Raw genomic sequence first — 23,549 nt, forward strand, 5'->3', positions numbered from 1 at the left:
GGAGGCAGCACAGTTAGGGAGTTTTAGAAAGAGGCATATGTTGATGTTGGACATTCAGCTGATGCAAAAGGCGAAATAGGTGAAGTCCCAGGAAGAGGTGGACCAAAGCAAGCCATTTTTCTGTCACCCTATGTGTCATCAGGGGAAGGTGGGACAAAATCCTTGGAAACCCATGCATGGTTCATTTTAATGAAGGTTAGATCATCCACATTTTGGGTTGACAGACGGGTCCTTTTTTCTGTCAGGATTGATCCAGCTGCACTGAAGACTCTTTCCGATAGCACACTTGCAGCTGGGCAAGCGAGCTCCTGTAAGGCATATTGGGCCAATTCAGGCCAGGTGTCCAGTTTAGCGGCCCAATAGTCAAAGGGGAATGACCTGTGTGGGAGAACATCGATATGGGAGGAAAAGTAGTTTGTAACCATAGTTGACAACTGCTGTCTCCTGTCACTTTCCATCGATGCAGTATTACCAGTTGTGTGAGCGGTATTTGAAAAATCAGTCCACAACATTGTCATGAAACCCCTGTCTCCAACGCCACTTCTGCTGTGTGCACCACGAACACCTCTGCCAAGCTGCCCCCGGCCCGTACGGCTCGTGTGAGAACCATCACCGCTGCTGTGTGCTGGGAATGCCTCAAGCAACCGATTTACCAGAGTTGCTTGTTTATTAGCCAATATTAGGTCAAGGTTCTCCTGTGGCATGATGTTTTGTAATTTGCCTTTATAGCGTGGATCCAGGATGCTGGCCAACCAGTAGTCATCATTGTTCATCATTTTGGCAATGCGTGGGTCCCTTTTTAGGATCTGCAAGGCATAATCTGACATGTGGGCCAATGTTCCCGGTGTCAATGATGCACTGCGAGTGCTGGGTGGAGGAGCACTTTCTGGCAAATCCACATCCCTCCAGTCACGCACAAACCCTGTACCAGACCTTGCCACGCCAACATTTTCACTTGCCCCACGAGATGCATCCTCCTCCCCTAAGTAATCAACCCCATCATCCTCCTCCTCCTCTTCTTCCTCCACCTCGTCCAGGAGAGGTCCCTGAGCAGACAATGGCTGAATGTCATCAAGGATTCCCTCCTCCTCTTCCTCCTCATCAACATTGGCTGCAGACGCCTGCTCCTTAAGGTGCGTCAAAGTTTGCATGAGCAGACGCATAAGTGGGATGCTCATGCTTAGGATGGCGTCGTCTGCGCTTACCAGCCGTGTGCATTCCTCAAAACACTGAAGGAATTTACAGAGGTCTTTCAGCTTCGACCACTGCACACCTGTCAACTCCATGTCTGCTCTCAAAGTGCCTGGCCGTGTATCCTCCCACAAATGCATTATGGCCTGCCTCTGCTCGCACAGCCGCTCCACCATGTGCAGGGTGGAGTTCCACCTTGTTGCAATGTCGATAATGAGGCGGTGGTTGGGAAGGTGGAGCAATCGCTGCAGCTTCTGCATACGAACGGAGTGTGCAGGCGACCGGCGGATGTGCGCGCACAGTCTTCGCACCTTCTGGAGCAGGGCTGTTAACTCCGGATAATTTTTGAGGAAGCACTGCACCACCAGGTTCAAGGTGTGAGCCAAGCAAGGTATATGGCTGAGTTTTGAAAGGGCTATGGCTGCCACAAAATTACGGCCGTTATCACTAACTACCTTGCCTGCCTCAAGATGTACACTGCTTAGCCATGACTCAGTTTGTCGCTTCAAGTACTCGGCCAGCACCTCGGCGGTGTGTCTGTCGCCCAAACACATCATCTGCAACACAGCCTGCTGACGCTTTCCACTAGCTGCTCGATAGGGGGACACATCGTGTGCAACAGTGGCAGCTGCAGATGGAGTGCTCGTACGACTGCGCTCTGTGGATGAGCTTTCGCTTCAGGAGGAGGAGGAGGAGGGTCGAACGCCTACAGCCAACTGTTTCCTATACCGTGGGCTAGGCAGCACTGTCCCACCACCGCTGTCCCCTGTGGACCCTGCATCCACCACATTAACCCAGTGCGCAGTGATGGACACGTAAAGGCCCCGGCCATGCCGACTGGACCATGCATCAGTTGTGAGGTGCACCTTTCTGCTCACTGACTGCTTGAGTGCATGGACAATGCGGTCTTTCACATGATGGTGGAGGGCTGGGATGGCTTTGCGAGAGAAGAAGTGGCGACTGGGTAGGTCATAGCGTGGTACTGCATAGGCCATGAGTTCGCGGAAAGCTGTGCTTTCCAACAACCGAAAGGGCATCATCTCAAACGAGATTAGTTTGGCAATGTGGGCGTTCAAACCCAGTGTACGCGGATGAGAGACTGAGTACTTTCTTGACCTACTCATAGTGTCGGGGAGGGTGAGCTGGACTTGAGAGCTGCATATGGTGGAAGTAGCGGTGGACAGGGCGGACTGAGAGAGGGTTGATGATGGTGATGGAGTTGGTGTTCTTTCTGATGGCCTAGAATCAGTCTTTCGTTGATATAACAGTGGGATTCCCTGACTGCTGTGGCCTTGCAATGACACCTCAACATTTGCTGCTGTGCTAACCGGTGGGCTTACAGTGGGGGAAACAATGTAGCGTTGCTGACTACCTTCGTTGTGATCAGTTGCACATGTGGCACTTGAGGTTTGGTGTTGTGTCCACGCTTGCAAGTGCATGCTGGTTAAATGTCTAAGCATGCAACTGGTATTCAAATTTTTCAGATTTTTCCCTCGGCTAAAGGTCTTTGCGCACTTCTTACAGATAACCTTGGCCTGATCATGAGGATTTTGTTCAAAAAAGTGCCACACTGCACTCTTCCTACTTTGGCAGACATTTTGCAGCCTAGCACGCTGTGATCTTTTGACCCTCTGGACAAGCTGTCCAGCAACTCTTTTTTGATGATTGGAACCTGTCTTTGGAGTGCTCCGGGCCTGCCAGATAACAGCTGTTGCGATGTCGATGTCTGCTGTGGATGCTCCTCATCTGAGCTATTGGAAGCAGCACCCTCTTCCCCCAATGGATGGCAATCTGGGTCAACAACTGGGTCATCCATCACCTCCTCTTCTATGTCATGTGCACCTTCCTCTGTGTCACCGTGTATGGTGGTATAGTGTGCGGGAAGGGGCACCTGAGTCTCATCAGGGTCAGAATCTGGCTCTGTACACTACGAGGACAATGTAGTGCTCTGAGTGAATGTACCAGCAGAATCATCCATCAGTGGCTGTGCATCAGTGCACTCCATGTCAGATTCATCTTGGCCTGGGTAATTCACCATTTGACTTGATAATCCAGGCATGGTATGTGAAAACAGCTCCATGGAGTAATCAGTAGTATGGCCTGCGTCCTCCTTCAATCTTGGTTGGGGTGAAGGACACAAGGAAAGGTGTGGTTCATGAACATGAGCCTCCAATGACGACTCAGTGCTTTTACTTTTTACAACTGAAGAAGAGGAGGCGATAGAGCTGGAGGCTGAGTCAGCAATGTAAGACAAAACTTTTTCCTGATGCTATGGCTTTAAAAGCGGTTTGCCAACTCGTAGAAAACTAAGCGTTCGAGGCCTTATGTAGCCAGACGATGACGCAGGCTCAACACCTCCTGCATTCGGTCCTATTTTGCTCTTGCCACTACCATCAGATCCACCACCAACACCATCATTACCAGCTGCCAACCCCCGCCCAATTCCACGGCCTCTTCCACCAGCTTTCCTCATTTTTGGTAGAAATGTAGACAAAATCCTGTTACACCGCTCCGCCATACTCACCCGGCCTCCGCTCCCACGCCGCAGCCTCTCTCCACCCGACGGCCGCGGCGGTCACCTGAGACAGACCCGCGACCGATGCCTTCCCTGCATGCTATGCGCATGCGCCATAGGCCACGGCCGCACCTCCTTCCTGCTTCTTATGCTCCGGCTGTGCCCTGACCCGGAAGCACATTTGGACCAATGGCTGTCCAGACGGGGCCATATCAGGCCGCTTCCCCCTGAGGGAGGTGCCTGATCGTTGTGTTTCCTGACACTCTGGCCTCGCTCCATCGTGCACACTCTGCTCCTGCAGTTCCTGCCTCGGCTGCTCCTCACAGCAGCTTCTCAGTCCTGCTACCCGTGTTCCTGCCGTCCTACTCCAGTCCTGCCTTCACTGTTCCTGCCGTCCTACTCCAGTCCTGCCTTGTGTTCCTGCCGTCCTACTCCAGTCCCGCCTTCAGTGTTCCTGCCGTCCTACTCCAGTCCTGTCTTCAGTGCTCCTGCCGTCCTACTCCAGTCCTGCCTTCACTGTTCCTGCTGTCCTACTCCAGTCCTGCCTTGTGTTCCTGCCGTCCTACTCCAGTCCCGCCTTCAGTGTTCCTGCCGTCCTACTCCAGTCCTGTCTTCAGTGCTCCTGCCGTCCTACTCCAGTCTCAGTCTTACTCCGGTCCATCCTGAGCCGCCCCTCTCGGTACCGGCTACCGTGGTACTCGAACCCCTGGGCCTGCTCCTAACGGTCCCTGTATAGGGGTCGGTTCCACCTGGCAGCTCGCCCGGGGTCCCTCGGTGCCACGGTCCAGAGGGTCCACTCTCGGAGCTCCCGCTCCTGACCACCCACCCTAACAAATCCAACAAACTATATAGTAATGTAAAACAAGGTACAAGGTGTCTATAGGACAGGGGAGATTTTGAATTTCTGCAGACACTTGTGGACACTGAACACTTTTGGATTGTGTGAGGCCCAATGATATCTGAGCGCTATGTGACAGGCTCGATGGCACAGCTGTGACAAAAGTGACGAGCGGATAAGGGAGATTTTGAATTTCTGCAGACACTTGTAGACACTGGACACTTTTGGATTGTGTGAGGCCCACTGATATCTGAGCGCTATGTGACAGGCTCGATAGCACAGCTGTGACAAAAGTGACGAGAGGATAAGGGAGATTTTGAATTTCTGCAGACACTTGTGGACACTGGACACTTTTGGATTGTGTGAGGCACACTGATATCTGAGCGCTATGTGACAGGCTCGATGGCACAGCTGTGACAAAAGTGACAAGAGGATAAGGGAGATTGGATTGCTTTTAAAAAAAGCAGTTTGCAGAGCAGTGGGTAAACAGCAATGCCAGCCTGTCAGGAAGCCTTAAAAGGCAGCCCAACAACCAACACCACTGATACACCACAATATAGCCTCCCCTTGCACTGCACACACAGTGACTGGTGTGTTGTGCAGGCCAAATCGCTAGCAGCAGAAGCAGTTTTTTTTTCTTCTCAGCAGGACAAAAAAAAATAAATTGGGATTGCTTTTAAAAAAGCAGTTTGCGGAGCAGTGGGTAAACAGCAATGCAGGAATGTCAGGAAGCCTTAGAAGGCAGCCCAACAACCAACACCACTGATACACCACTATATAGCCTCCCCTTGCACTGCACACACAGTGACTGGTGTGTTGTGCAGGCCAAATCGCTAGCAGCAGAAGCAGTTTTTTTGTCTTCTTCCCTGCCTAACGCTCTCCCTACAGAATCAGCAGCAACCTCTCCCTATACTGATATCGGCAGAAGTAAGATGGCGGTCGGCGTGCACGCCCTTTTATACCCCCTGTGACGCCCACCAAAGCAAGCCAATCACTTGCATGCCCTTCTGAAAGATGGTGGTGACCCCTGCCTATGTCATCACGTTGCCCACAGTGTCCGTGGATCCTGATTGGCTGAAAAAGAGCGCAAAACAAACTTTTGAAACGCGACTTTGGCGCGTAAGTCGCCGACCTCGTGGCCGACCTCATCCTAGGGTCGGGTTTCGTTTCATGAAACCCGACTTTGCCAAAAGTCGGCAACTTTTGAAATTTTTCGACCCGTTTCGCTCAACCCTACTGGTTACATTTTAGACCTTTACAGATAACAGAAAATTACACAGGTCAACGAAAAAAAAAATTTTTTCTGGTGTCCAAAATATTTTAATGAATTTGGGGTATTTTTGGGGTGCTGATTCTGAATATGTCATCAGTTTTGCCAGATTGGCTCAAGTTTTTGAGATTTTTGGTATCTTATTTATAGCACTTGTTGGTAAATGCGACGCATCATCTCATTAATTTCTTTGGATTAGTACTTGAACTGAGCAGTTCTCAATATAGTTTTGTGTTAATTAGTGTTCTAAAAGTTTGTTCATAGCTTGATTTTTGCACTAACTTTATGTTGTTGTCTGTTTTCCAGTGAAAAGCATGAACTCATCATGAAGAAGTTGTCTTAACGATCCAGACTCATTCTGTTACATTTGTGGTGAATATACACTGCCAAAACATAGAAGAAACATAACACACTTCGTAAAAAAAGTGTATTTTGCCTATTTTGGGGTTATGCTTGGGGACCAAGACAAGTTTTGGGCACCACACATAGTGTGCAAAGCATGTATCGAATTATTACGAAAATGGAGCAAAGGACAAAGAAAAAGCTTCAAATTTGGTGTTCCAATGGTGTGGAGAGAGCCAAAAAATCATCATGATGACTGTTATTTCTGTGCAGTGCAAGTGCAAGGATTCAATAAGCATAAGAAACGAAAATGGGAGTAACATGGAATCTGCAAGAAGGCCTGTCCCTCATTGTGAAGATGTGCCTGTACCTGTGTTTACCATAAATAACAGTCATCATGATGATTTTTTGGCTCTCTCCACACCATTGGAACACCAAATTTGAAGCTTTTTCTTTGTCCTTTGCTCCATTTTCGTAATAATTCGATACATGCTTTGCACACTATGTGTGGTGCCCAAAACTTGTCTTGGTCCCCAAGCATAACCCCAAAATAGGCAAAATACACTTTTTTTACGAAGTCTGTTATGTTTCTTCTATGTTTTGGCAGTGTGTATTCACCACAAATGTAACAGAATGAGTCTGGATCGTTAAGACAACTTCTTCTTGATGAGTTCATGCTTTTCACTGGAAAACAGACAACAACATAAAGTTAGTGCAAAAATCAAGCTATGAACAAACTTTTAGAACACTAATTAACACAAAACTATATTGAGAACTGCTCAGTTCAAGTACTAATCCAAAGAAATTAATGAGATGATGCGTCGCATTTACCAACAAGTGCTATAAATAAGATACCAAAAATCTCAAAAACTTGAGCCAATCTGGCAAAACTGATGACATATTCAGAATCAGCACCCCAAAAATACCCTAAATTCGATGAAATATCTTTGGCACCAAAAATGCTGTTGACCAGTGTTATATTTAAAGGAGTTGTCTGGGACTGACATAAAGTAGGATCAGGCATCAGGTTGAGATCATTGGGGGCTCACAGACATCAACTCACTAATCAGCTGATATCTGCTCTGTAAGTGGTCTAAAGGGGTATTTACACTGCAATATAATTGCGAACGAGTATTGTTAAAAATGCTCATTTTACAATTATACTGCCATGTAAACAGGCTGCCAATCACCGGATGAATAAGCAAACTGCTCGTTCAATGGCGAGGGTGCAAACTGCTCATTCATACGGTGAAATGATCTTTAGTGCAGCACAAAATATCATATTCTCAGTGCTGTGTAAATCGAACTCATGCTGCAAAGAACCATGGTAAAAACTCAAAATCATAAGTCCAAATGCACAAAATAAGCATTAGGCACTTCAAAAATTCATTAGAAACACTGAAAACAGGTGGAGGGTAAACCCACCTGCTAAGAAGAGATTCCCAACATTAGAGAAACAAAATACTATATTTTTGATATACAAAATTAAAACCATTTAAAAAGACAGTGTATAAGACCTCCATAAAGGGAGGGGAAAACTGCTGCACGCCAAATATTATATATTTTTTTTTTTTTTTTAACTTGCTTTTCTGGCATCCACCTTCCCATTATCAAAGCCTAGATGAAGAAAATGTCTTTTCACCTGTTGGACACCAAAATTTACAAGCTACAGGTATACTTCTGACACGTGCCTGCCACGTCTGATTTTAGCATTCCTGCCATAGCAATTTTATTTTTAGCAGAGTTGGGATAAACTTTAGCATTATATGTTTATTTTCTTAGAAAAAAAAAAAGCCTACACATTCTGTAAATTTTAAACTTAGTTTTCATGCCCTTGTAATAGTGTTGCATGTCAGAAAGGAATTTTCAAAAACTTGTTTAAGGGATGGGTGCAGTTCTGAAATAGTTTTGAGGGCTTATATAGTGAAAATACCACATGAAAAGACAGGGGAAAAATTCTTGGCCCTAAAGCCACAATAAATGAAAAATTATAACTATATATATTTAAAAAAAAAATCATTATTTAATTTCATTAAAAGTAGGGCAAAAGTTAAAAAAGAAAAAATAAGTATGTATTGCAGGAGGATATGACAAGAAAAATATGCTACAGTAAAATTTGATCAATAGATAAAATTTCTGTGCATAGTATTATTTGTGTAATTATTATAATGAAATGTGTACAAAACATAAATAGAAATAAATGACGAATCAAGCACCATCTGCAGCAATAGAATGATGTATTGTATCAGAATGGTGAGGGTACTAGTACCATGTATATCACACAAAAGGAGACATCATGAAGTAAAAGAGAATCCTTATAACCATTATGTGCTTTCTCTACACTGCCAGAATAGCATCAGCTCCGATGCCTGTTTCGCCATCATCCTTCGTCTGGGGGTGGCATCATCCCAGTGGCCAAACAAGCTTATACCATCTTGCCTATCGGTAGCAAGTTGAGGATAATTGTAACCAATGCACTGTGTCCAACAGCATTGAAATCCTGCAGCCAAAAGCACCATGCTGCTTGTGATCATGGCGTCACATGACCACCACCGCTGTCATGTGATTCAGAGGCAACACTCAGCATAAAGATATAGGTGCTGACAGGGGATTAGGATGCAGAGAGGTGCAAGCATACTAGCAGATTTCAAATAAATAAAGAGAATGTCCGTATATTTACTTGGTGAGTCCTCAGCATGAGTGAGTACACTGCCTTTCTAAACTAAGATTTTAGTCAATATCTCACTGAACACAATACAAATTTCCAAAATGTTGACAATACTGAGTTTAATAGGGCATTTTTTTTAACCCACAACTTGAAAGTAAGGTTAATGATATAACATTCATTGCAAAATCTTCAGTTTTACTCAAATTATTTTGTGCAAAAATAAATACAACCCACATTAAAATTACAACATATAGTATTTTGTATGCCCTCCATAAATTTTAAGGACAGCACCAAGAATTCTATGCATGGAATGAAGAAGTTGGCGACATATTACAACATCTTTCTATGAAGAATGGAGATATAATTTCATGTCAGTCATATGTATCCTATTTGGCATAGGATTATAAAACCTCCTTCCTTTGTGCAAGGAGAAATCTAGCACCTAGCTCAGCAGGTGGTCAAGCCTCAAAAGCCTGTGAGTGACAGACCTCCCACCTTGAGCCAGCTAAGCACAGGACAAAAGGCTTGTTGGCAATATGGAGCCCATGCGTTGTAACTGCTTTGATCCGCCAGTTAGGATTTCATAAGGAGAATATTGACTTATCATATGTCCTAGCCAAACACTGGTTACATTTTCGAGATCACTGGAACAGGCAGAATGCCTTCCAGGGTCTTGATCCATTAAAGGCGCCCCAGGTTGGGTAGTTGCGTAGAATGGTTAGTTGGAGCCAGGTAGCAAAGCTGTGTTTGGTCTCAACACGTAGCAGGTGCCCTGTCGGATCCAATGGCACCAAAACTGCTTCCCTAGGACTGTCCACTAAGTAGTTATGACCCATCTTAAGTTTTGGAGTTTTCAGCTGCTAGAAGCAAGGGGATGGGATGTAGGTTCAGCATAGGGTGCAAGAGAGGAGTGACCCCAAGCGGTTACAGGATCGTATAAAGCATAGCTTATTGATTATTCTATGGTGAGGTTTTGTAACTGCCTTTCTGACCATTGTATATGTATAACCATTGCGTGTATAGCGTTTTGTCTAGTGTGCCCTTAAGGCGATTAAATATAATTTAACCTTGGGCTGCAATTTTATCTCAATTCACAAATCCACACTTCTGTGATCTCTGCTTAACTTTTCATGCTATCGGGGCTGGTTTCTGGCCCGATATACGCTTTGCTCGGGTGTCATCCAAGTATTCTGGCGTGCTCGGAGATTTAGCTTGTGTCGACGCAGCTACATGATTTGTGGCTGCTGAACAGGCTGAATACATGTGAGAAATGCCTGTTTGTTAGGGAATCCCCACATGCATTCAGGCTGTCTAGCAGCTGTAAATCATGCAGCTGCTTCGAAAAAAACTAAATCTCCAAGCATGCCAAATTACTCGGACACCCGATCATGCTCGTGAAAACCTGAGCAACGAATATACTCGCTCATCACTAGTCAGAATCACTGGTCTCACTTTCTTGAGTCAAAGCTCTCCTGATGGGTTGTTCCCCTGATACTACAAATTCTTCTGTTATGGAGGTTCCTTTCTCTGCATTTATTTCCAGTACTTCAGATGCCCTTGTAACTGCATCCATAGATTCTTATTCTTCTGTCGAATCATCCATTTCTGTATGGTTTGGTGATTCCTCTATTGATGGGTTACTACTATCAATATCTTCGGCAACCAGTGTTTGATTGTCAGATCTGAAAAGAACTTCAGTTGTGTTTCTTGCTACGAACTCTGGAGCTTCAAGTCTTAGTTCACTTTCATGAGGATTGTAAGTATCACTTCTTGTAGGTATGCAAAGTACAAAAGCATGGTGTTCATCCAAACTCTCAAGGTCCACCTTGGAGCGTCGGTCTGTGGTAGTCTCTTAGGCTACTTTCACACTTGCTTTTTTTTGCAGCGCGTTTTTCCCGCAAAAAAACGCATTGAAAAAACGCATACAAATGCTGCATTTTTTTCAAGCATTTTTATGAGCATGCATGAAAAAAACGCAGTGTTTTTATGCATACAGTATGTCTGCGTTTTTAGTGCGTTTTTACCACGTTTGTGTTTTTTTCCAACATTAGGTGGCCCCTCACACTAACCCAAACCATGACTTTACTAACCCTAACCCTGACCCTAACCCTTAACCAAACCTTGCCCTGATCCTGACCCTAACCCTTACCCTAACCCTAACCCTTAGCCAAACTATACTAACCCTAACCCTTAACCAAACCCTACTAACCCTAACCCAAACCCTAACCCTAAACCCTAGCTAACCCTAACCCTAAACCCCCTTAACTAACCCTAACTCTAACCCAAACCCCTAAATTCCATTGTCTAACTAATGGTAAAAAAAAAATGCATGCGCAAAAAAACGCATACATAAGCATGCCAATGCACACATATGCACACCCATAGACTTATAATGGGTGTCTTGCTGTAAAAAAAACGCATTGCGCTCGCATGCGTTTTTTTGAGGCAAGTCGGACTCCCAAAAAATGCAACAGGATGCATTTTGTGCGCCCGAGCGCATACCGCAAAAAAACGCATGCGCGGAAAAACGCATACAAACGCATGTGTATGCGCACATAAGCGCATCCCATGCAAAATATAGGGAAAAAAACGCATGCCTTTTTTAGCGCTAAAATCCAGCGCAAAAAAACGCAAGTGTGAAACCAGCCTTAGTGTATCTTGGTCGAAATTGATCTAGTTCCAGCATGTCTTGCTGTGGAGGGAGGTATTCACAGGGTAGTAGCAAGTTCTGCTGTACTATTCTTATTTTATTGTCAACTGTTTCCAGGCTGATTTCATAAGTTGGGCTGTTGTTGGACTTCCTCTTAACCCCCACATACACCTTGACTTCCCAGTACGAACAAAGTTTTTCCTAGACTATCTTTCTCACATACATTTTTGACTAACACACGACTTCCAGGTGTCAATTCCGCTCCATGACATTTCTGATCATAGTATTCTTTGCTCTTGTTTTGCCCTTACATGACCTCTATTGAAACTATGTTGTATGCTCCTGTCATATATTCTTTTCATTTCCAAACATATTCAGGGTACGCATCATAAGTCACTGAAACTGGAGTATCAAACATGCTATCAATTGGTAGTCTTGGAGATCAACTAAACAGGAATAATGGTGAATAACCTGTTGCTTCACTCTTGGTATAATTGTAGGCATGCACTACTTTTGATGCAGAACTCTTCCAATCCTTCTGTTTGGTTGTCAAAGTTCTCAACATTGATGGTAACGTACGATTGAAACGTTCCACTTTGTCCATTGCCTTTTGAAATGATACCGCATAGTGTGAGATCTCTGGAACCTACAGTATTTCCATAACTTGGCAAAGAGATGGTTCTCAAATTCTCTTCAATGGTCATGGTGTAATCTCAATGAGAATCCAAATTTTTAAATGTAGTCATTGAAGATTGTCTCCATCACTGTCTTATCAGACTTATTTATGGTAGCATATGACTGAGCAAATCAAATAAAATGTTCAGTCACCACTAGTATGTATTCATGTTCACCCTTGCACTTCTCTAGATGCAGAAAGTCTATTGAAACCATCTCAAATGGGTAGGTAGTTTGGATGTGGCCCATAGGTGCACAGGTTGGTGTATTAGAGTGCTTGTCTTTCAAACAACCACACTCTCTGGTCACATACCTCTTGACATCTCTTTGCATATACAGCTAGAAGAAACATTGACCAACCTTTTTCGTAGTCCTTTCTACTCCTAGATGTCCCATTTTTTTAAAGTTCTTTGAAGACCAACCAATGGCATATTGTAGTAATGCAGGTAGTACTAACTGTTCTTTCTGTCCTCTTTTGCAATATAATATACCATCTGCACTGAGGTAGAGCTTTGCCCATTCTTTAAATAAGATAGCTACTGCTGGTGACTCAGTACCTCTCTCGCTTCCTCGATTTTGGTCCACATAAGGTAGAATTCTGTCAATTTTTTGGTCTTCCTGTTAAGCTTTCTGGATCATTTCTTTTGTTAGCTGTTGAATGCACACGGGGTGATCTTGTTCCTTCACTTTCCTGGCAGTTGAAACCATCAAGGAACACCACAGCAGTGTGCATTCCTCATGCTAGACATGTGCTGCTTGGGTGTTGCTCACATTAGCTTCTAGACTGACTTCTTCAGTACACTCTTGCATGAACTCCTCAGGTTCAAATGGCATTCTCAACAATCTATCTGCAATCGCATTGCATTTTCCTGACCCGTTCTTGTGTAACAATTATGTGGGTACTATGGAATCTGATTGCGTGGGATAAAACAAATCTGAGACCAAAGCTGAGGCAAACAAGTGTATTTAACGAAGTAAGAAGTGGAAACAAAACTAAGAAGTGGAAACAAAACTAACAGATCTTCCTGCAATTGCAATGAAGTGCACAGCACAATATAGAAATGTTCAACAAACTGAATAGCATTGCGCAACCGCTAATACGAACCAGTCCAGCAGTAATGTCGCAGGAGTGCACATGGCACTGAAACATGGAAGTCCAGCCATAATATGCATGTGAATGCACCTGCTACTTAACCCCTTTCTGACCTTAGACATACTATCCTGTCTATGAAACCCGTGACATTCTGACTCTAGACGTGATATGCCATAGTGATCGGCCATGTTCACGGGGGGGGGGGGGGGGGGGAGTGCGGCCAATCACGGCCGGGTGTCAGCTGAATCTCACAGCTGACACCTGGAAATAAGTAAAGAAAGAAAAACTAACACGTGATGTACACGAACCACAACTTGATGAATATGTGTATATGAAAAACTATAATAAAAACCAAAGAAAATATAACAAAAATAATGTTTATTATTATAGATTCTGGCACAATATACAACTACAATGGATAAAAGACATGTAAAAATATAATATTGTATGGCAAAAAGAACCCCTCAATGTATTAATACTCTAGTTACATACTATGTTAATTTCACCACTGTACAAAAAAGTTTTTTTGTAATATGAATCAAGCATGTATAGTAGTCCCCGAATAAAGCAGCAAAAAAATAATATAAGTGCATCAAAGTTAGCTAACTTTGATGCACTTATATTATATTTTTTTGCTGCTTTATTCGTTTATTTAGTTAGGGCTAAAGTTACCCACATATAGGGTATCTGCGTATTCCGGACAAATTGGACAACAACTTTTTGGGTGCAGCTTCTTCTGTTACCCTTGTAAAAATAAAAAATTGGGGGTGCAAATATCATTTTTGTAAAAAAAAAAAAAAATTTATTTTTACGGCTGTAAATTACAAACTTTTGTGAAGCACTTGGGGGTTCAAAGTGCTCACCACACATCTAGATAAGTTCCTTAGTGGGTCTAGTTTACAAAATGATGTCAGTTGTGGGGGTTTTCCATGGTTTAGGCACATCAAAGGCTCTCCAAATGCGACATGGCGTCCAACCTCAATTCCAGCCAATTTTGCTTTGAAAAGTCCAACAGCGCTCCTTCCCTTCTGAGCTCTGCCACATGCACAAACAGTGGTTTACCCCCACATTTGGGGTACCAGCGTACTCAGGACAAATTGTACAACTTTTGGGGTCCAATTTCTCCTGTTACCCTTGGTAATAGGAATAGAGTACACGTCACTCCGTCTTCGAGGTGCACTGAAAAGGCTTAACCACGGGTGCGACCCAGCCCCCCTGCCAGTGCTGCGTGCACGCCTGACTGTGTGCCCGCAGGGACTTTCTCCCTTTGTCCCAAGACCTTGATCTCTTCCCCCCCCCCCCCCCCAAAAAAAAAGGAGAATATTGCTACTTATTTTGGCTGCCTTCCATAGACTTTCCATGCTCACATATATCTCCATACCTCTAGTCTGATGAAGGTCTGAGTTGTAGACCGAAACGTCATATAATTTTGGGAGAATCTGTTGTACAAATAAATTTCTTCTGCATATACTTCTTTTGAGTGCTGGAATTTCTTATACTATACATTACCCTTGGTAAAATAAAAAAAACTTAGACCTGAAGTAAATTTTTTGTTAAAAGTAAAATGTTAATTTTTCTTAAAACATTCCAAAAATTCCTGTGAAGCACCTGAAGGGTTAATAAACTTCTTGAATGTGGTTTTGAGCACCTTCAGGGTGCAGTTTTTAGAATAGTGTCACTATTGGGTATTTTCTATCTTATAGACCCCTCAAAGTGACTTCAAATGTGATGTGGTTCCAAAAAAAAATGGTGTGGTAAAAATGAGAAATCGCTGTTTAAACTTTAAACCTTATAACGTCGTAACAAAAAAATTTTGTTCCAAAATTGTGCTGATGTAAAGTAAACATGGGGAAAATGTTACTTGTTAATTATTTTGTATGACAATTCTGTGATTTAAGGGCATAAAAGTTCAAAGTTGGAAAAATCGCAAAAATTTCAATTTTTTCCAAATTTCCATATTTTTCACAAATGTATACGTCATATCAAATAAATTTTACCACTAACATAAAGTACAATATTCACAAGAAAACTGTGCCAGAATCAGGACGGTGACAAAGATCACCTTGGGTGTATGGTTTTCCGCAAGACGAAAGAAGATAATCGTGCAGCAATGTTATTTGAAGATAAACTGTTTCTAGAGATGATGGAGCAAGGAATGGTGCACGACAAAACTAAGAGCTGGATTGCACCTCTACCCTTCACGCCTCAAACCCAAAGCATGCCTAACAGAGAACAAGTTTACAAGTGATTTGTTTCCCTCAGGCACAGCTGTCATAGTAAACCAGAGATGAGCGATTTTCTTTACATTCATGGAGAAGATATGTAAGAATGATCATGCAGAACTAGCACCTACACTTCAAGACTCTGAAGAGCACTGGCACCAGTGTAAACACGTCCACATAGCTCTCAATCTAGAGCAGTCAAAAAATTTAATTATCCAAGTGGTACAGTGGGAAAACTACGCCAAAGAAATCGACTGTGTATCCAACCAAAGACCAATGCCAAAAGATAGTGTTCTGAGGAAACTCGACCAAGTCATCGATGGAGTTTGTCTCTTAAGAATAGGAGTATGACTTATAGAGGCAAAAATAGATTCTGCAGAGAAACATCCCATGATAGTTCCTGGACAACACCACATAGCTACTCTGCTTGTTCAACATTACCACGAGTGGACAAAGCACCAAGGTTGTATGTTCAGAGGGAGCCTTAAGAGCATTTTGAATGTGGATAGTTGGAGCTAAGAGATGTGTGTGCAGAGTCACCTTTAACTTTGCTACTTGCAAGAAACTTTGTGATATGTCGCAGATTCCGAAGGTGGTGGATCTTCCATATGACCGATATAGCACAGATCCACCTTTCACCAATGTCGGTCTAGATGTGTTTGGTCCTTAGTCTATGGTTGTCTGACAAACCAGAGGAGGCCACGTGAACGGGAAACGATGGGTGATTATGTTCACTTGCCTATCATTAGAGCCCTCCACATAGAGGTAATCGCATCTATGGACACTTCATGCTTCTTAAATGCTCTACGGCGTTTCATTGCCATCAGAGGACCTATCAAACATATATTCGTTCTGACTGAGGCACAAACTTTGTCGGAGCAGCAATGGAACTGCAACTCTCTTCCAACTTGGATATGAGCGACGTAGAAAAATACCGAAGTGTACAAAGGGTGCACTTGGACATTTAACCCACCACATTCTTCACACATGGAAGGTGTATGGGAGAGAATGATAGGTGTCGCGAGAATACTCAATTCAATCTTCTTACAAGAAGGATCTACAAGACTGATGCACGAAAGCTTGAAAATTTTCATGACCGAAGTGTCAGCCATCATAAACGTCAGACCGTTGACTCCAATTTCCAGTGATCCTGATGACCCAACTGTTCTCAACCCAGCCCTGCTGCTTACGCAGAAGACCGAATCAAATATCTCTCCACCTGGAGAATTTATTGTTAAAGACCGTTACAGGATTCGATCGAGACAAGTACAGAGTTTCTCCAATGCCTTTTGGGACAAATGGGAAAAATATTACCTGCCTAGTCTGCAACAGAGGAGAAAGTGGCAAACCAGCAAGCCTAACATCCAGCCTGGCGATGTAGTACTAATGAAATACTATCATTCTCAGAGAAATTAATGGCCATTAGGTCTCATTACCCAGACATTCCTGAGTAAGGACTGAATCTTGCGTAAGGTAGAAGTAAAAATCGGGAAACAAGGTGAGACCAAATTGTTCCTAAGGCCAGTAGGGGAACTCATTCTTCTGTTCTCATCCAATAAACACAATAGTGATGTTGGTTGACGTCCAGTGGGGAGTGTTCTGTCCTAGCAGTAACATTTGTCTAAAAAGTTTAGTCATTTTCGTGTCTCAGTTATTACAGACATGTATTTTCTGTGTATATTAATCCTTCCTATATTTTTATATTGTAAGGTAACAGCACTATCTGCTGGCAGTTTAATGTATACATTCTAGTTCAGTTTGCAATGTATTATGGGAAGTTCCTAGACCAATGTGGGAGTGTTCCTGTTGCATTGTGGTCTTATAATGGCACTGTGGAAAGAACAGCAGCCATTGTTCCTGTATGCTTGAGGAGAAAACACACTACTCAATTTTCTGCATGCTCCTTGCAAACAGCCTGCTCTAAGCATAGTTGGTAAGTCAGTAAGTCATTATCTATGTGTTACAGCCCTCTGTTTATCAGTATGTTTGCTGTATTAAATAGGTAATCATCATCTTGTATATTACCTCATTTTACTGTGTATTGCAGACTATCTGTATTTTATGCATTGTACATTTATATATTCTGAAATGCTCCTGTTATTCCATCTTATAGTTTCACCCTTTCATGTCACATCTACAATCAAAAAAAGTTACAAATTTACAGCCTCTTTTTCTTAATCCCTTAGTGACAGAGCCAATTTGGTACTTAATGACAGGCCAATTTTTACAATTCTGACCACTGTCAGTTTGAGGTTATAGCTTTGGAACACTTCAACATATCCCACTAATTCTGAGCATGTTTTTTCGTGACATATTGTACTTCATCTCAGTGGTAAAATTACTTTATGACTTACGTTTATTTATGAAAAAAATGGAACTTTGGCAAAAATTTAGAAAATTTAGCAATTTTAAAACTTTTAATTTTTGTGCACTTAAATAAACGTGTGGTGTCACACAAAATAGTTAAATAACATTTCCCATATTTCTACTTTATATCAGCACAAGTTTGGAAACATAACTTTGTTAGGATGTTATAAGGGCTAAAAGTTGACCAGCAATTTCTTATTTTTCTAACAAATGTACTAAACCATTATTTTTATGGACCACCTCCCATTTGAAGTGAGTTTGGGGGAACAATATATCAGAAAATACCCAAAAGTGACACCATCTAAAAATTGCACTCCTCAAGGTGCGCAAAACCACATTCAAGAAGTTCATTAACCCTTCAGGTGCTTCACGAGAACTAAAGCAAAGTGGAAGAAAAAAATGAACATTTTTACTTTTTTCACAAAAATTTACTTTGGAACCAATCTTTTTATTTTCAGAAGGTTATCAGGAGAAAATGGATAACAAAATTTGTTTTGCAATTTCCCCTGAAAATGACAATACCCCATATGTGGGGAAAAGTCACTGTTTAGGTGCATGGCAGAGCTCAGGAGGGAGCACCATTTGACTTTTTGAACGCAAATTTGGCTGGAATCAATGGTGGCGCCATGTCGTGTTTGGAGACCCCCTGATGTATCTAAACAGTGTAAACCCCCAATTCTAACTCCAACCTTAACCCCAACACACTCCTAACCTAATCCCAACCCTAACCATAACTCTTAGCACAACTCTAACCCCAACACAACCATAACCCTAACCACAAATTGAACCCTAACCGTAATCCCAACCCTAGCCCCAACCCAAACTTAACTTTAGCCCCAACCCTAACCCTTACTTTAGCCCAACTCACTTTAGCCCAATTGTAACCCTAGTGGGAAAATGGAAATAAATACATTTTTTTCTATTTTATTTTTCCCTAAATAAGGGGGTGATAAAGGGGGGTTTGACTATTTTTTTTTTATTTTGATCACTGTGATAGGGTCTATTACAGTGATCATGGACCAATAGGAAAAATTTCCTATTGTTGCCAGGTGCCGGCTGGCAGATCTCGGCGGGCGCACTGCACTGCGCATGCGCCCGCCATTTTCTCCCAGAAGAAGATGCCGGTGGTCCAGGGGACTTCACGGGGGGGGGGTTGCAGGGACAACAGAGGTACTGGGGGGGATGGGGGACCCTATTTCTCTCTCCTCTAATGTGCGATCACATCAGAGGAGAGAGACATTAAATGGAAAATCTGCCTTTATTTATTTTTTACTTTTTGCTGTCGCAATACCGGAGTCGGTAAAAACTGACCCGAATTATGTTCTCTGGAGTCTCGGCTACCCCCGGTAACCGAGACCCTGGAGAAATTCCGACTCTCGGGGGCACTATACTCTTATTCCTCAGTGCCGCTAAAAAGCGGCACTGTGATTTAAGTACCCTTAACTGCGGCTGTCAAAAAGGCATATTGGCGATCGTTAAGGGATTAATGAAGACTGGGAGTTAAGCTACATGTCTCATTACACACTGTGCTAATGTGTATGAGGACAGCATAAGACGTGCTGTATATAACAAATGAGGGCACTGTGTAATGAGGGATGGTAATATACATAGTGTGTGTGTGGTTGTGAAATATAAATAGCTATGAACCCATTCTACGCCCGGGTGGCAGGCATTTTTATTGGTATATGGTTTCCCATCCTGGTATGTGCTGCACCCCTCATCCCTTTTTATTGGTATATGGTCTCCCATCCTGGTATGTGCTGCATCCCTCATCCCTATCGTGGTATGCATGGTACCCCCTCATCCCTATCGTGGTATGCATGGTGCCCTCACCTCCCAATCCTGGTATGCATGGTCCTCTCACCCCCCCTATCCTGGTATGCATGGTCTTCTTACCCCCAATCCTGGTATGCATGGTCCCATCACCCTCCAATCCTGGTATGCATGCTACACCTCACCCCCCAAACCTGGTATGCATGGTTCTCACCCCCCAATCCTGGTATGCATGGTCCCCTCACCCCCCCCTTTCATGGTATGCATGGTCCCCTCACCCCCCCTTTCATGGTATGCATGGTCCCCTCACCCCCCCCTTTCATGGTATGCATGGTCCCTTCACCCCCCCTTTCATGGTATGCATGGTCCCTTCACCCCCCCTTTCATGGTATGCATGGTCCCTTCACCCCCCCTTTCATGGTATGCATGGTCCCTTCACCCCCCCTTTCATGGTATGCATGGTCCCTTCACCCCCCCTTTCATGGTATGCATGGTCCCCTCACCCCCCCTTTCATGGTATGCATGGTCCCCTCACCCCCCCCTTTCATGGTATGCATGGTCCCCTCACCCCCCCCTTTCATGGTATGCATGGTCCCCTCACCCCCCCCTTTCATGGTATGCATGGTCCCCTCACCCCCCCTCTCATGGTATGCATGGTCCCCTCACCCCCCCTTTCATGGTATGCATGGTCCCCTCACCCCCTTTCATGGTATGCATGGTGCCCTCACCCTCTTTTGTGGTATGCATGGTTTCCTCACCCCCCCTTTCATGGTATGCATGGTCCCCTCACCCCCCCTTTCATGGTATGCATGGTCCCTTCACCCCCCCTTTCATGGTATGCATGGTCCCTTTACCCCCCCTTTCATGGTATGCATGGTCCCTTCACCCCCCCTTTCATGGTATGCATGGTCCCCTCACCCCCCCTTTCATGGTATGCATGGTCCCCTCACCCCCCCTTTCATGGTATGCATGGTCCCCTCACCCCCCCTTTCATGGTATGCATGGTCCCCTCACCCCCCCTCTCATGGTATGCATGGTCCCCTCACCCCCCCTCTCATGGTATGCATGGTCCCCTCACCCCCTTTCATGGTATGCATGGTGCCCTCACCCTCTTTTTGTGGTATGCATGGTTCCCTCACCCCCCCCTTTCGTGGTATGCATGGTCCCCTCACCCCCCCTTTCGTGGTATGCATGGTCCCCTCACCCCCCCTTTCGTGGTATGCATGGTCCCCTCACCCCCCCTTTCGTGGTATGCATGGTCCCCTCACCCCCCCTTTCGTGGTATGCATGGTCCCCTCAGCCCCTATCCTTGTATGCATGGTCCCCTCTCCTGGTATGTATAGTCCCCCTCACCCCTATTAAACTACACATATACCAAAAAAAAAATTGTACTCTCCTTTCTTTCCTGTGCTCCAGCGCAGTGACGTTCTGCTGGAGGCCGGGGGAGGAGTCTGGTGCCAGAGTATGCGCATGCCCATAGCGCTGTCCGGCGCTGTATTGCTGAAGACGCACTGCAAATGTGTCTTCTGTAAAATGGCGCCGGATCGCGCTATGCGCATGCGCGATTCCGGCCGCACTCCTGCCCCGGTCTCCGGCCGAAGAGAAGCGCCGCGGCAACGCTCCTCCCGGTCAGGTAAGTATTGCGCCCGACATCGCAGTATGGACGCATACCGCCATCTCCGGGTGCCATACACACTCCTCACCACTGGATGCCTCATTCTGTCTGGAGCCAGACTGCGCAGGTGCGTCGCACTTGCGCAGTCTATAAAGGCTTCGGACAGAGTGACGCTTAGCCCATTATATTATAGAGATATATAATAATATAGCTTTGTCACCTTAAAAGAAGGGGGGCCCAGACACGTTTTTTTCACAGGGGCCCCAAGCTGTCAGTATCAGCAACTGCCAACACCCATTTAACGATTGTAACTGAATATATCTTCAGTATATAAATAGAGCAGCCACTCATCTTTAAAGCGTCATTATTACAAAGAGCGAAGCTGCAGACTTTACTATTTCTACTTTTTGTGCTTTTTTCTATCTTAGTTTAAAAAAGAAGTATTTTGAAATAGTTAAAAGCTATCCACTACCACACTGCAATAATATTTTCCTTTTTTTTAACATCAGAACTAATTAATCCAAGCACAGATCATCATGGCTCTCAACTTTTTCAAGAAGATGGATTTTTCCTTAAAATATCAAAAGTATATGATTCCAGCCTCTAATGAAATTAATAACATGGTTTTATCCTATGTGAAAGTAAAAGTAAGTATAATAAGATGGTAAGCCATTGAGTGAAGTATTGCAATTCCTACTTGTGTTATGTGCAAAATAATAGCAGTGTGTTTAAAAACAACTGAGAAAAAGCTCAATCCTCATAATAACATTTATGTCCATATACACAAAGGCACTGGGAGCTGCACATTCAATTCCAAATGAAAACTTCAACAAAATATAAATTTTTAAACTGAAAATGAAGAAAAAGAAATAGGCTGCACAAAAAATAGTGTCAGCAGTTACATTCACAAAATGGAATCTTTACAGTATAAATGTTAATTTGTTCACAGACTTGGTTTTTCCATGAAACACTTAACTAATTCAGTTGTAGAACCTTTATTTCTGATAACTGCTATACGTCTGTGTGGCGTGGAGTCAACTAATATCTGACACTTGCGAGCAGATTTTCCTGCAGAAGCTGACTGGACTACATTCCACAGTTCTTTTGCATTCTTTAGCTTTGTATCAAAAATAACATTTTTGTATTTCACTCTACAAATTCTTAATCAGATTTAGGTCTGGGGATTGGGCTTGCCACTTTGTAACATCAATTTTGTTGGTCTGAAACCACAATATTGCCTGCTTGCTGCTGTTTGGGTTCATTGTCCTGTTGAAACATCCATTTCAAGGTCATTTCTTCAGCATAAGACAACATTTCTTAGAGTATTGTGATTTATTCAAATTGGTCCATTATATCTGGTATTCGATAAATGGGCCCAACTCCATAGTATAAGAAACATCCCCATACCATTATGCCTACTCCTCGATGTTTTACAGTCTTCACAGTGTACTATGGCTTGATTGCTGTGTTCATGGGTCATCTCACAAACTGTCTGTAGTCTTTAGATCCAATCCAGTAAGAACAATGTTGCTCTCATTAGTCCATAGAATATTGCGCCAATTCTCTGTAGGCCAGTCAGTGTGTTCTTTGACAAATTGTAACCTTTTCACATGTCCTTTTTCTTAAGCACTGGTACTTTATGAGGTTTTTTGCAAATAGTTTGGCTTCATGTAGGTGTAGTCTGGTTGCAGGGCTCACCGATTACTGAAAATCTTTTTAAATTGCCTTGCAGCTGATCATTGGATGCTTCTTTGCCATTCTTGTGCTTCTATGAACTATGCAGATGGCAGTAATTTTCCTACCACATGTCCTGGCATATAGCATATAGAACAGTCCCAGCAAAATACCCAATATGGTGCAAAATGATATTCTCATCCTTCAGCTGACACACTGGGATAAGAGCAGCTGTGACTTCAAATCATCCAGGGCCAGCTACCCCACCTGTGGCACACACAGAGGTGGTAACAACAAGCTTAGGAAGCTGACAGTCCAAAGAGATAGAAGGCCAGTTGACTGGAGGGCTTCTCCCAACATCTCTATGGAGCCAGTTGAATGGTAGGTCCCATTCCTGGCTTTCCCAAACATATCCATGGGGCTCAGGTGACCGACGGGTCCAAATCATTACTACTCCAAACGTATCTATGGTTTAGCGATGGTTAATGGAGCCGATCTCTTTTTCAGTCAGGGCCATGGTCTCCTAAGCTGACATTCTGTAGAATGTCAAATCTGTGTCCCTCATCATGGAGTCATGATCTGGCAGCTATCCTGTAGAATGTTCTTGGCTGTGGTTTTGTCAATAGTCTCTGGATCTCTTGGCTGTCTGGATGTCC

General features: G+C 43.7%; 1 protein-coding gene across 4 annotated transcripts in view; it reads left to right on the plus strand.

Annotated features, from left to right (window-relative positions):
• Positions 1-23,549, plus strand: part of LOC141056745 (uncharacterized) — a 99,952-nt gene that overhangs the window by 21,236 nt on the left and 55,167 nt on the right. For 3 of the 4 annotated variants that reach the window (XM_073553194.1, XM_073553195.1, XM_073553196.1), the window contains one exon: positions 21,729-21,866. The exons of the other annotated variant lie outside the window; for it this stretch is intronic. In XM_073553194.1, coding sequence (XP_073409295.1) covers positions 21,756-21,866 — 111 coding nt within the window. In that variant the 5' untranslated portion in view covers positions 21,729-21,755. Of the gene's footprint in view, positions 1-21,728; positions 21,867-23,549 lie in introns of those variants that run through there. 4 annotated transcript variants of the gene reach the window in all.

This window comes from Dendrobates tinctorius, unplaced genomic scaffold (genome assembly GCF_039654945.1).
Source record: "Dendrobates tinctorius isolate UK_male_01 unplaced genomic scaffold, ASM3965494v1 ptg000199l, whole genome shotgun sequence".
In the NCBI taxonomy this organism is placed as follows: Eukaryota; Metazoa; Chordata; class Amphibia; order Anura; family Dendrobatidae; genus Dendrobates; species Dendrobates tinctorius.